General features: G+C 36.0%; 3 protein-coding genes across 3 annotated transcripts; 2 read left to right on the forward strand and 1 right to left on the reverse strand.

The window, feature by feature from the left end:
* Positions 1 to 1072: 1072 nt before the first annotated feature.
* LOC140839842 (probable LRR receptor-like serine/threonine-protein kinase At1g67720) lies at positions 1073 to 7419 on the forward strand. Its single transcript, XM_073206806.1, has 15 exons — positions 1073 to 1171; positions 1461 to 1573; positions 2307 to 3344; positions 3963 to 4095; positions 4232 to 4303; positions 4397 to 4465; positions 4545 to 4616; positions 4709 to 4777; positions 4985 to 5130; positions 5218 to 5459; positions 5565 to 5691; positions 5766 to 5834; positions 5952 to 6138; positions 6435 to 6570; positions 6953 to 7419. Exons 1-15 carry the CDS (start codon positions 1104 to 1106, stop codon positions 7283 to 7285), a joined length of 2874 nt encoding a protein of 957 aa, XP_073062907.1. The 5' UTR covers positions 1073 to 1103; the 3' UTR covers positions 7286 to 7419.
* A 1349-nt stretch (positions 7420 to 8768) lies between these two features.
* LOC140839843 (pentatricopeptide repeat-containing protein At3g09650, chloroplastic-like) lies at positions 8769 to 11142 on the forward strand. The gene has a single exon (XM_073206807.1). It carries the CDS (start codon positions 8880 to 8882, stop codon positions 11091 to 11093), a length of 2214 nt encoding a protein of 737 aa, XP_073062908.1. The 5' UTR covers positions 8769 to 8879; the 3' UTR covers positions 11094 to 11142.
* A 484-nt stretch (positions 11143 to 11626) lies between these two features.
* LOC140838001 (probable DNA helicase MCM8) lies at positions 11627 to 14425 on the reverse strand. Its single transcript, XM_073204085.1, has 9 exons — positions 14308 to 14425; positions 14111 to 14229; positions 13728 to 13857; positions 13049 to 13100; positions 12819 to 12975; positions 12567 to 12741; positions 12314 to 12484; positions 12101 to 12214; positions 11627 to 11933 (listed from the first exon to the last, which is right to left on the reverse strand). Exons 1-9 carry the CDS (start codon positions 14371 to 14373, stop codon positions 11883 to 11885), a joined length of 1035 nt encoding a protein of 344 aa, XP_073060186.1. The 5' UTR covers positions 14374 to 14425; the 3' UTR covers positions 11627 to 11882.
* Between the last annotated feature and the right edge of the window lie 373 nt (positions 14426 to 14798).

The following is a 14798-nucleotide window of genomic DNA, read 5'->3' on the forward strand; positions in this document are numbered from 1 at the left end:
AAAATTGGAGAGCTTAGGCATATATAAATCAAAGGTCAGCAAATATTTTTGTATCAATTAAATACAAAATTACAAGCATATGACAACATCCTCAAAACGTTGGCATTAGGGTTCCCTTAAAAAAGTCCAAAAACCACCAGCCAAAAGCAAAAAGTAGGCACATAAATTAATAGAGAATATTATATACTATGCTACAACTTTACTTTTTTCCTAAAATAAAGTTCAATTAATAGAGGAGAACGTTAGACTATGCATGAAAGAATAAAATTGATTTCTTTGAAATTGTTAACTGGATTTGTAAAATTCATTTTTTGTCACAATATAATTTTAAATCTTATATACTACTAAAAATAAATTATATTTTTTGAAAAATGTTTGGATTTTTTTCCAATTATTTTTTAATCTTATATATTACTAAAATAATTATTTTTAAATGACAAAAATTTATGTGAAACGGTCTCACAGGTCGTATTTTGAAAGACATGTATCTTATTTGGGTCATCCATGAAAAATTATTACTTTTTATGCTAAGAATATTACTTTTATTGTGAATATCAGTTATTTGGTTCATCCATGAAAAAATATTACTTTTTATGCTAAGAGTATTACTTTTTATTGTGAATATCGATAGGATTAACCCATCTCACAGATAAAAATTCGTGAGACCGTCTCACAAAAAACCTACTCTTTTTAAATACAGACCTTATATCAAAGTTTTTCCTTATTATAACCATCTATCCATATCGATATATTATAGATAAAAACAATATTCAAGTAAAATATTTATTTATTTAGTACAAAAAATTTTAAAAAAAAAGTGTAATTTTTTTCTTTAGTATAGATGCTTACGATTATAATGTAAAATCTAAATAACATAAAATATATTATTATTGGTAATTTCGATGTACATCCAGATATATTTTTTAACATTAAAATAATTTAAGGTATCGTTAAATATAAAATATACCTTCATAATATTTCATTTATATTAATAAGTATTATACATAAATCTGAAATAATTTTTTAAGCTATAAATCTACAATATTGCTCTGATTAATAATTGTAGAGATGAATTATTATAGCCACCTGACGTCAAAATCCCGATGAAGTTTGGGCGAAGTCTAATAGAAATGGGTGGTGGGAGTGGGATGACCTGTGTGCCAGCAAAAGGGAAAGCTTTATTTCTTATGTCTCGCATTCAGTAAATTGAAAACATTCATTCTCTTCGATTTTCTGCATGTAAACGTATACAGTTATATAAAATTATATATATCTCTGTGTGTGTATCTGTGTATAAGAAGAAAGGGAATCTTGCTTCTGCAACTACTCTCTGTCCTTTAGTCTGCTTTCAACTCACAGCAATCAAATCAATATCGTTGTCATATGCAATCACTTTCTACCTGTACACTTCGTTTCTTCATTTTCATTGCTTCATCTTATTAGAGCGTCGCTTTTCATACGTACATCAAGAAATCAAGAAATACTGGAGAAATGGGGAGTGTTGGAGTTATTTTCACTTTTCTTTCTTTATGTGTTCTTCTTTTGATGGATTCCTCGACTGCCCAGATGCCAGGTTTCTCTTTTTTTCAATATTAGTTGTTATTGAAGTTTCTTTATTATTTGGTTGTTCTTTTTTTTTTTTTTTTTTTTTTGTAATCAAACACTGTTCTGCTGGTGAGGATGGGTTTCTTGATTAGTATCTTAAATGTCGCTGGGAGAATTAGCAGCTGAAGATTCATTCACTTTTAACTTAGTTCGATATATAATTTATTGACCTGGGCAGCGGGGAGAGGGCGATTATAATATATATTATATTACAGTCTTATACTTGTAAGTTTAGAAAACAATATGAAACTGTGTGGGACATTGAAGGGATTAAAGAACAGGAAGTTGAATGTTGTGAAGCTGCAGCGATTACCGGAACAGAAGATATATTTTTGTGAGATATGGTGAAAAATATTTTGTTCCTGTTGAAAAGATTCTTGGAATTTGAAAATAATTTAGGTCTCAGCAAGAGATGTTAACTGGTGGTTGTGATACAGATGCGATGTGCTGGTGGAACAATGGCAACCAAAAAATATAGTTGAAACTGTGCCGGCTTGTTTACTGTTGCACTTTCGAACTAAATATAATCTATTGCTTGAAATAAGATTAGTATAACCTGAGTGATGTCTGGCCTGTGCAAGAATCTGTGAGAAGCGATAGTCATGTATTGCTCAAGTATATAACCGCAGGGTTTTATTGATTCTGTTCTGTGAATGACATATCTTGCAGTACTTCTAACATCAGAGCAAATTATAATGCAGGTTTTGTAAGTTTAGACTGTGGTGGTACAGATGATTTCACAGATGAGCTAGGACTCGAATGGAGTCCCGATAGCCAGATTGTAAGTGGACAAGTGGCCAACATATCCGTAGCGAATGAGACCAGACAACAGTATAAAACATTGAGGTACTTCCCAGCAGATCACAAAAAATATTGCTACTCGATTGATGTCATTAGTAGGACGAGGTACCTTATACGAGCGACATTCTTGTATGGTAACTTTGACAACAATAATGTATATCCAAAGTTTGACATTTCTTTTGGGCCAACTCATTGGACTACAATAGTCATTACTGATGCCAATACAATAGAAGTTCAGGAGTTAATTTTTCTAGCTACGGATCCCACAATCAGCGTTTGCTTGTCCAATGCTCCAACTGGGCAGCCGTTTATATCTACTCTTGAGCTAAGGAAATTTAACGGTTCCATCTATCTTAATCAATATGAGAACCAGTTCTTGCTTAGTGTGTCAGCAAGAATAAACTTTGGTGCAGATTCTGATGCTCCAGTAAGGTATCCAGATGATCCGTTCGATAGAATATGGCAGTCTGACTCCTTGAGAAAAGCCAACTACCTTGTTGATGTTGCTCCTGGAACTGAAAGAATCTCGACTCGATTGCCCATTGATGTCAGTAGTGGTGAAAGACCACCGCAGAAAGTGATGCAGACAGCCGTAGTAGGAAGAAATGGATCACTGAATTATCGTCTAAATCTTGTTGGCTTTCCTGGTTTTGGTTGGGCATTCACATATTTTGCCGAAATTGAAGATTTGGACCCTCGTGATACGAGAAAATTCATGCTAATACTCCCGGGTGAACCTACTCTTAGCCAGGCCGTTGTAAATATTCAGGAGAATGCCCACGGAAGATATCGGCTATACGAGCCAGGATTTTACAACATCTCTTTCCCATTTGTATTATCATTTAGATTTGGGAAGACTTCTGATTCTACTCTGGGTCCTCTACTCAATGCATTTGAGATTAACAAGTATCTGAAAAAGAGCGAAGGCTCTACAGATGGTGAGAATAAGTGAATTTTGTTAACAACCTTACTCGCACAACTCACACAAATGAACTCTTGACTCTGCATTGAGTTAAAGAGTCGAGTCTAATAGTGGAAATTGATAGAGATTTCTTTGAGAGAAAAACAAGGGATTGCTTAAGACCTTTTACTTTGGTTCTTCCATCTTAATGTCATATAGTAGTCTGTCCTGGCCCCTGTAATATTAATAATCTTCCCCTGTAGTGGATCCAGCAGGGGGGACCTCATAGGAAAAACTTTTGATATTTCATATACAAATTTTTTTTAAAAATTTCACTTAGTCCCAAATAACTTTGATCCCCTTCCATCCCTCGGTTTCCTGATTCTATCCATGATCTTAAACCTCAAACCGTGCACGGGCATTTTTGGCTTATGTTGATGACTCCCCTTGGTTTGGCAAAATTCTGTCAACCATCTTGACACCATGACGTGAGTGTAACATAATAGGGAATGGAAATAACAGTGGCCTTATTTATTTCTCCTTTTCTTGATAGGCCGAGGAGTGCCCCTTTTGGTGTGAATGGAAGAATACAAATTTAGAATTAAATGCTTTCCTTCAAACCTTACTTATCTTGTAGTATTTACATGAGCTGCAGGACCACTTCTTGCTCCTGTAGTCGCAGCTTATTCATCAACCGAGTGGGCACAGGAAGGGGGCGACCCATGCCTCCCAGTTCCATGGTCTTGGGTCCATTGTAGTTCAGATCCCCAACCAAGAATAACATCAATGTAACTTTCTCATTCATTTTTCAATTTTTTTATAGATCCTTGGATGAGTTTCTCTTTGAGTATATAATAGACAACAAAGTGCACCTACAAATTCAATTTCCATGAATTTTTACATACCTTTTTTCTGTTTTTACAGCCACTTATCGGGGAAGAATTTGACAGGAATGATTCCTCTAGGGTTGACAAAGTTGCGTGGCCTAATCGAATTGTAAGTTGCAAGTCTCTGCCATTTGTTATATTGAGTTGTAAAGTACTTTCCATTGTCTCAATTCAATGAACTCACTAAGTCTTTTCATGGCAGATGGCTTGATAATAACTCACTGAGCGGTTCAATTCCCGATTTTTCCGGTTGCCCGAACTTGAAAAAAATGTGAAGTGCAAATCATTCGTTATGTTTAGTTCGTTATCAAATTTTCTCATTAAGTTTGATGATTTTCTAACTGTGGCAGACATATTGAGAATAATCAATTGACTGGCGAGTTGCCTTCTTTCTTGGAAGAGCTGCCAAATCTGAAGGAGTTGTAAGTTGAACCAAAATATCATCTTATAATCAACATTTTCAAACAAATTCATTTGATCAAGATTTGTAAAATTTTCAATGTTAACCCTGCAGGTACGTTCAAAACAACATGTTGTCAGGACGTGTGCCGCCTGGCCTTCTAAATAAAGATCTGATTTTGAAGTGCGTATATATCTATATATATAAACAATAAGTTGAAATCATAAGATTATAGTCAATACTGACTACTTGATGAGCAATTTCTTGATTACATATTATGTTGTATTTTCTTGAACAATGGTGGGTTTGTACATATGCATGCCAATTATTTTTGTATCATTGTTTTATCCCTGGTGTATAATAATTTATACATGTATATTTGGGCATCAGCTTCACCGGAAACTCAGATCTTCATGCCTATGGGAAGGGATCAAACCATAAGAAATTAATTATAGGGTCTTCAGTTGGAGCAGCTGCTCTGCTTATTGCTACTATTATCTCCTGCATATTATTGCCCAAAGGAAAGAAAACAAATCGTAAGCAAACTTAAATATGAGTAATTGTAATCAAGTTAACTTTATGTAGCACAAAGCTTACTTGGATTGACAATTCTGTCTTTTCAGAAAATTTTCAACATGGTTCGTCTTCGCAAAATCTTTCCTCTTCTTTGGGAGACGCCACATCAGATTCTGTGTGTTGCTTCAAGTTATCTGATATAAAAGAGTCAACAAATAACTTCGAGAGAAATATTGGATCAGGTGGCTTTGGGATTGTATATTATGGGAGACTGAAAGATGGAAAAGAAATTGCTGTCAAAGTTTTGACTAATGATTCCTATCAAGGGAAAAGAGAATTTGCTAACGAGGTACTATCAATGTATTGTGGTCTCTAATAATTTCCAATGATAATTCTAAATTACAGAACTGTTTTTTTAACTTAGTTTGTAAACTGATTCGTGCTAATGAACCAGGTGTCTCTTCTTTCAAGGATACATCACAGACAACTAGTTCAGTTTCTTGGATATTGCCAAGAAGATGAGAGGAGCATTCTTGTTTACGAGTACATGCATAATGGAACTCTAAAGGAACATTTGTATGGTAAGAATTTTCATTTGGAACGAGAGTGGTTGAATTAATGTTTGTTCAATCAAATGTATTTAAAACTATGGTAGGTCCTTTAACACGTGGGAGGGTTCTTAAATGGATCAGGCGCCTAGAAATTGCTGAAGAAGCTGCAAAAGGTCAGCTAAACACGATTAAATTTTACCCTCTTCTGGTTACAGTTGGATCCACTCATTTTATTTGATCGAGAAAGGGAAAAGAAAATAAAATTACATGCGTTGTCGTGCTTGTTTCAGGAATCGAGTACCTTCATACTGGCTGTGTTCCATCAATCATCCATCGTGATTTAAAGACAAGCAACATTCTTCTTGACAAGAACATGAAAGCTAAGGTTTCAGATTTTGGCCTTTCAAAACTTGCAGTTGATGGAGCTTCCCATGTCTCTAGTGTGGTTCGAGGAACTGTTGGTTATCTCGACCCCGAGTATGCCTTTCTTTATCTGTTCTAAGCTACTGTTGTATCTTAACTTGCAAAAATTAGGGAATGCATTTCTTTGATCATCATCCTTTTCATATTCATTACGAAACAGGCTATTACTCTTTTTTTAAAAGAAATCTCAAAGACAGAAATCCACTAATCGATCATCGAAATAAATACTTCCCTTAAAAAAACCAGTCTTGATATATGCCACTCAGTTTGTTCAGTATGAAATAATGTGTGTGATTCAAAGCGTTGAGATAATGGCAGCATATACCTTTAACAGCGCTATCGTCGTTCAGGTATTATATCTCCCAGCAGTTGACGGACAAAAGCGATGTATATAGTTTTGGTGTCATTCTCCTTGAGCTCATCTCTGGTCAAGAAGCAATTTCTAGCGAAAGCTTTGGTGCAAATTGCAGAAATATAGCTCAATGGGTAAGATTGTAGTCACCAATGAATGAATATCTATTGTCATTTTATGGTCTTATAGGCCTTTTCACACCTCTCCCGCATTACAATTGACGCCGGATATCACAATTACCCTCTCCTCTGGAATACACCGTTCTTTTGTAGCTTAACACGGCCCATGCAAGTGAGACTGCTTGATAGATTATAGTAGCAACTACTCGACATTCATCTTTACCCTACAATTATGACTAAATCATAAATTACTAGGAAAATTTATTACATAGTCTTATAAAGTCATTCACGACCTCCTCTATAATCTGATGTAGGACATGTGGTCTTGTATCATATCTATAACTTCGAAGTCAAGATTTCGGTTCCACTTTGTTGCTTACGATCATTTTCGTTACAGGCAAAGCTTCGCATCGAAAGTGGTGACATACAAAGTATTATCGACCCTACCTTGGATGAATACGATATCCAGTCAGTGTGGAAAATAGCTGAAAAGGCCCTGATGTGTGTAAAGCCCCACGGGAGCATGAGACCATCGATATCTGAAGTGATTAAAGAAATCCAAGATGCGATTGTTATGGAGAAAGAAGCAGAAGCTGTGAGACAAAGTAGTTCAGCTGAAACAGTGAGGCATTCTGCTAAGTCTTCACTTAACATGGGGTCATTGGATTTTGGTGTTGATCAACCTTATTTGTCCATTGATGACTCCATCGCGCGGCCGACTGCACGATAGCTCAGTGCATTTTGCTCGATAAAATTTTTTTGGGTTCCGATTCTTATTCTTTTTGAAGTAAGTTTCCCATTTTTTGTTAACTAAAATCTATATTTGATTGATTTGTTGGTTGGTGTTTGAATCTTGTTTCTTGGGATTTAAGCATGATTTCTTATTTTCTTTACGTAAAGAAGTATATTTCATCGAAGAATGTGTTAGATCAGTGCTCATTAAAGCAATTATTTGTTTTTGCTGGAGTCCATAAATCATATCAAATTCCCTTGGGCATTTGTAGAAATAGATCTATGCTACATCGAGAACAACACTTTCGATGTTTTTGTGTAATATGTTCATATGAACAAATTAATTCAATAAAAAAATATAAAAATGTATTCTATTTTTTTTTTTTTTTTTTGAATTCGGATGAACATCTTATATTAAAAAAATCGATATATACATATACTAGGGTCATTTTATAACATATCATTTCATACACGATGTGAACACCCTATTGCAGATATATGGATGCATCAGGTTTCATTTGCTTGAGATTCAAATATGGTTGATTTGAAACTCAAATAAAAAATTGTATCGTACCAATAAAATGGATATCAAATAATAAAATGGATATCACTCGTAAGTCGAATCGATATATTGGATTTGATAAATGTGATATATATCTTTTAAACTCAAAGGATTAAGGATATAATCGAGTCGAGTCAAATTTGAGCTTTATTCAATGAATATATTCATGGTACGAGCTTATTCAAGTTTTTATCAAACTTAAATGAGCTTAATAAATATGAATTATACATTTAAATTTTTCATTAAATTAATTAAAAAGTAAGTTATATATTTAGATAAAAATATAATAGTCTTATTAAAACTTGTAAATTTATTATAATAAATACATTTAATAGATTTTTCTATATATTTCATAACTAAAGTGCAAAATCAATAAACTAAATATCAAATCTATTATTTTTTTAAAAAAAATGACTCATGAAATTACCAACGGATATGTTCAAGAGCTAATGAGCCGAATATTGTAAAACTTGAATTTTTTTATCTTAACGAGATTCATGAAACGAACTTTTATCGAATTGAGTTTCGAATAACTCACAAACGATTTGGTTTATTTACATCCCTACAAAAAATAAAAGTATTAGTCTAAATATTATTGATTTTAAAATATTTCGGTTATATTATCACAAAACTTTTATGATCCTGTTTTATGAATTTTCAAAAAATAAATCTTTTATATTTCGTTTTAAAAATATTTTTTCATTTTAGACATTAAGAACATACCGTCTCACGAGGGATTAATTTGAAAACCAAGAAAACCGTTTTTCCAGGGGAAAAAAAGGCAACAAAAATGTTTCTCCCATTTTTTCTTTTTTAAAAACGAAACTAAAAGGAAGTGCAGAAATAACCCAATCAATGTATGCCAAACAAGAGGACAAGCATAAGTCAGACGTAGTACTTTGTCCTCCACCCAAAATCAAACCATTAATTAACCTTAAAAAAAATATCCATCTAAATTCTTATCACTGAAACTCCCTCCTCCAGGATTCCCAAATAAATCCAGACTTTTTGCAAACCAAATGGGCCAGCCATGAGCACCACCCACAAGCTCATTCTCCACTGGGCCGCGCCGCCGCCTTCCTCCGCCACCCTCTTCCCTTCCGTCAGCTCATCTTCCCCTCCTACAACTCACAAACCTCCATCATTTCTTGTTCGAACAGCTACCAATTCCTCTGATATCCATCTTTCTTACCCCGCTACTCAAAAACAGTGTCCCAATTCCCTAGACCAAGCATTACTCACTCTACTCCAGCAAAGAAAAACTGAAGAAGCCTGGTTGCTTTACAACCAACAAGCCCATCTCGCAAATCCCACGTGCCTTAGCCGACTAGTTTCACAATTATCCTATCAAAATACGGTGGAGGGCTTGACTCGAGCCCAATCGATAATTCAAAGGCTCCGCCACGAACGCCAGCTCCACCGACTCGATGCCAATTCCCTTGGGCTACTCGCGGTGGCAGCTGCCAAAGGGGGGAACACTCTTTATGCCACATCTATTATCAAATCCATGCTCAAGTCTGGTTATCTTCCCCACGTCAAGGCGTGGAGTGCTGTGATAAGTAGGCTCGCTGCTTCGGGAGACGACGGCCCTTTTGAAGCAATAAAACTATTCAATTCGGTGATGAAAAGGATTAGAAGATTTACGGATGCTGAGATAGTTAAGGACTCGAGGCCGGATACAGGTGCTTACAACGCGGTGCTCAATTCTTGTGCCAATCTTGGTGATACAAAGAGGTTTCACCAACTGTTTGTTGAAATGCCAGAGTTCGGATGTGAGCCGGATGTGTTGACTTATAATATCATGATCAAGCTGTGCGCAAGAGTCGGGAGGAAAGACTTGCTTGTGTTTGTTTTGGAGAGGGTGATTGGAAAGGGAATAGCTTTGTGCATGACAACGTTGCATTCCCTAGTAGCTGCTTATGTAGGTTTCGGTGATTTAGAGACTGCAGAGAAAATGGTTCAGGGTATGAGAGAAGGAAGGAAAGACCTATGTAGGATTTTGAGAGAATCGTGTGATGAAGATCAGTATACGGATGATGAAATGAGTAATGAGAGTGATGTATTTGAAATATTACTCCCAAATTCAATGGATTTTAACAGCGAGCCACCGGAATTGCCTACCGTGTTTGCACCTGATTCAAGAATTTACACAACCTTAATGAAAGGTTATATGAAGGCAGGTCGTGTTGCTGACACGGTGAGGATGCTGGAAGCCATGAGGCACCAAAAGGATAGTGCTAGCCATCCAGACCATGTAACTTACACGACAGTTATTTCAGCATTTGTAAGGGATGGATCAATGGATAAGGCTCGACAAGTGCTGGCTGAGATGGCCAGAATACATGTGCCCGCTAACCTAGTCACTTATAATATTCTTCTGAAGGGATATTGTCAGCAACTGCAGATTGACAAGGCAGAGATTCTCATCAGGGAGATGATTAATGAGGCAAAAATGGAACCAGATGTAGTTTCTTATAATACATTAATTGATGGATGCATATTGGTTGATGACAGTGCAGGTGCACTATCATACTTTAATGAAATGCGGAAAAGAGGTATCCCCCCTACAAAAGTAAGTTATACTACTTTGATGAAAGCTTTTGCTTCATCTGGTCAGCCAAAATTAGCTGCTAAGGTGTTTGATGAGATGCTCATTGACTCTCGGGTGAAAGTTGATTTAATTGCATGGAACATGCTTGTGGAAGGATACTGCAAACTCGGAAAGGTTGATGAAGCTAAAAGTGTAATTCAGAGAATGAAAGAAAATGGGTTGTATCCAAACGTGGCCACTTATGGAAGTCTGGCAAATGGGATAGCATTGGCTAGAAAGCCAGGAGAAGCACTTTTACTATGGAATGAAATAAAGGAGAGGTGCGCAATTGAAAGTGGAGGTGAAGAATCTAGCACCCCACCCGCTGTGCCACCATTGAAACCGGATGAAGGACTCTTAGATGCTGTGGCGGATATTTGTGTCAGAGCAGCTTTCTTCAAGAAAGCTCTGGAGATTGTTGCGTGCATGGAGGAAAACGGGATACATCCGAATAAAACTAAGTATAAGAGAATCTATGTAGAAATGCACTCAAGGATGTTTACCAGTAAGCATGCCTCTAGGGCTAGACAAGACAGAAGAAAGGAAAGAAAAAGAGCAGCAGAGGCTTTCAAGTTTTGGTTGGGATTGCCAAACTCATATTATCATAGTGAGTGGAAGCTTGATCCTGCAGACGAAGATGAAGGCGATTCCTAGTCTGCTTACCAGTCAATGTAATAGTATTGTACTTTATTAAGGAAAAAATGGAAATTTTCACATCATTGACTCTTTTCGACATATCATACCATTTTTTTCGAGCCTTTACTGGAACAGTGACCCACAATAAACTGGAATTCGTGGACTTGTGATGGAATCATATTAAGTTCAGTACAAGCTGATTGGATACCTTGGTTCTGAATCTCAAAGGAGAAACTGGTCACAACTGAGATCCATTATCGGCACCGCATGTAGATCCATTTTCACTTGTAAAAATGCCTTCATGCCTTGAGTTATTAAAAACATGAGCTAAAGGATATACCCTTGATTGGCATGATAAATCATGCATACGATAATGGCAACTGTGAATCAGAATGAATATGCATAACCAAAGAAACCATTCTAAAATAATGGACTTTTAGGATGCTTCCACATGTTCAAATAAGGAAAAAAGATGGCATTAGGCTGCAACTATCGCAATGGCTTTTTCAATGACTAATTGGGTGACTTGGAATGAAAAACTATAGGTATAATATAGCGAAAGAACTGTAGATTGCGAACGCATAGTTAAACTTCTAAGTTAAAATACAATCCGGTGGTTTGTTTTGGCTAACGACTGCTGACTTTTGGGAGGGTTATGATTCTGCTTGCATGAGGGATCTTAACATACAAGCCTAATGACACTCAATGTAATCTAAAACACAAATAATGCCAGCTCATGAGTTGACCATCACGTAATGGCTAACCAATCGACTTCACAGCTTAGCCTGTTCCATAGAGCTGCAGGTCTTATCTTAACCTAGATGATGATTGACTGCGAGAATAAGAAGAAGATAGCACCTGCAGTACGAAAAAAAATTGGAAATCCTTAATACGGTTATATTTCATATGCAGAAGTTTGAATATTATTTATGTGCGTTGGCATTTAACTGAAGTACTTAAAGATAGCACCAGCACTTTGCCCAAAAATATCCAAATGGATTTATGAAGTCAAAATAGCGCAAAACCTGGTATGTCTTTGAGCCTTTTTTCAAAAGATAACCAACATTGTTTAGATTATCGACGAATGTGTCAATATCTGCAACCCTTAAACCGATTCTATCAGCCAAACTATATATTTCCTGCACAAAAGATCAGTGAATCAGACTCTTGTCTCCACGGTTGTTTTGGTTAGCTAAATACAGATCAAAGGAAGAAAAGAATAATCCCTGTTTCCATACAGCTATAGAGAAACAATCTTTCTGCTGCATTTCGGATTGCTTATTCAGTGCACTTAAAAAACGCTTGGCTTCTTTCTGTTGACTCATTCCACCACTTCGTCCAAAATCAACAAAGCCATTCTCGTCAACATATTTATCATACAATGAGTCTTTCATTATTTCAACAACATCCTGTGAAAATTCAGTACAAAAAACAATTCTGAATAATGTTGAAAACCATCTGGAACAACCATTCTTTACAGGATAAACTTACCAAAGCATCTTGAGCACTAATTTCTTCCCTCAAGTCCACCCTAGCTCTAGCTTCTGCTAATCTTACCAAGCTTTCTAGCTGCCTTGCTGTTATTGGAGTACTATCGAGAGACGTATTATGGTCTCTTAGCTGTAAGTAAAACTTCTGCAGAATATCTGCTGCTGGTTTTGTCATCCTTAATTGAACAAAAGGTTGCAAGTAAATATAGTACTAACTAGATTTTTGACATTTGGAATAAGAAAAAAAGATCACCTTGGAAAGACAAAAGTCCTAGCATAAGCAATGTATTTACGCAGAAGTGGACTGGGCAGTGGAGCAAAATCACTTTCTTTCTTAGGGTCCAGTCTCAACCTCATAATTAAGGAACCACTTTTTAAAGTCATATCTACGCCCCTAATATCCCTTGGTTCTGCATTGTGGCAATTTAAACTTGGCGTCAAGAGAGTCATATGGTGAATGATTTACAAATATTGAAACATCACCTCTACATAACCTCTTTCCGGAGGGTGACGCATGGCCATTACCAGCATGAAGCTGTGAATAATATAATTCCATGATTAATATTTAAAATCAGAATATTTTAAATATGATGGTATAATTGTATTTTAAGACTCCAAGAAGCTAATTTATTGATGATTCCAGAAGCTTTATAAAGAGAACACGTTCATCTAGAGCTGGTTCTATCTTGCGTTTCCTTCATTAGGAGTAGGTGATACATTGTTCTACAGGAATTGCAGAACCATAAAAGCAATGAACAAAGTACTGTGACAGTAAGAATGTTAAGATTCATCCAGATATGATTTCTATTATTCAGTGTGAAACAGTATTAACAGGAATTTTTAGCCTGAGATTTTGAAAAGGTAACATGCAAGCATTCGGGCTTCTGAATTATTCCATATCCTTAACTTTTAAATATTGCAATAATTTCCTAACAAATCCATACTTGAGCATTTGGAATTGTCTCCCAAGACTCGGGAAATCAAGTTATCAAACTACTCATTTTAACTCCGCGAAATGCTGGTATAGAGTGAATGTTAAGGTTCAGAAAGACAGTGAAGCATGCATCTATCCGGAAAAGTGATCTCAAATCAAGTGCATAAAACCAGCTATTAAATGTCTTGTACTCATGCATCTGTTTTGACGGCTGGCGGAATGACTTACTGACATTACGTGCTCGGAAAGCCTCTTATCCAGCAACTCGTCAGGCTTATCAAGTAATATGAAAACCAAATCAAATCGTGAGAGGAGTGCAGCACTCATTTTCAGATTCTCGTTCACAGTTTTCGCACGGCTGCAATAGACTACAAACTTGAAAACGGTTGAAACTAATGTTTAAAATAAATTGTATAGATGTGATAAATACCAGAGCATCTGAGTCAGAGTATGCATACAGAAAGCCTGTAGCTAATCCTTTGTTCCTCTTCCCATTTGGAAAAAGAAAAGGAAAAGGAAAAGGGAAATTTTTGGAGATAATGAACGCTTGGGGCAATAAAAGGGAAAAAGACGCAGTAAACCATAGTTTGGATCTAGATTAGTGGCAATACTTATAATGACCCCCAACAGGGTTTGCCGCCGCTAAAACAGATGTTCTTGCTGATAAACTTGCCACAAGTCCTGCCTTTGCAACAGACACACACTGCTGTTCCATAGCTTCCAATAGTGCCTAAAGACATTACATAATAACAAAGTTTCATTTGGATAACGAAGTCCTGTCCATGGAACGAGTCACGAGTTGACAAACCTGGTGGTCAGCTGACATTTTGTCGAACTCATCAATACAGCATAATCCACTGTCAGCGAGTACCATGGCACCTGTAAAAGAACACGATTGTTGATTTTAGCCATGTGTGTTTATTTTGTTTACAAAGCCTATATAAGTATAATCTGATTGAATTTCTATATCTGAGGAACAGAAAAAAATAATATTTAGCTCAGCTCAGGGATTCTTCTGGGTGAAGTGTTTAGTTGTCCTAAATGTTATATATTTGTATATGTGGAAACTAATAATTCAATCTCAATGGTTTTTGGCCTGTTTGAAGGTCATTTGACATCAGGATATTCCGTTTATATGAGTACCAAGCACAGATGTTTTACTTTTCTAAATATCCCTTCCCCTTACTTTTGGTCTTCACCTGACATTATTTCAAAGTTAACCGAGAACAAAGACCGAAATTGTCTCTTACTTATAAAAAGGAATTTTTTGAAACGACGTTTATTAATATTTGTACATTC

The sequence above is a fragment of the Primulina eburnea genome, chromosome 8, assembly GCF_022965805.1.
Source record: "Primulina eburnea isolate SZY01 chromosome 8, ASM2296580v1, whole genome shotgun sequence".
Lineage (NCBI taxonomy): Eukaryota > Viridiplantae > Streptophyta > Magnoliopsida > Lamiales > Gesneriaceae > Primulina > Primulina eburnea.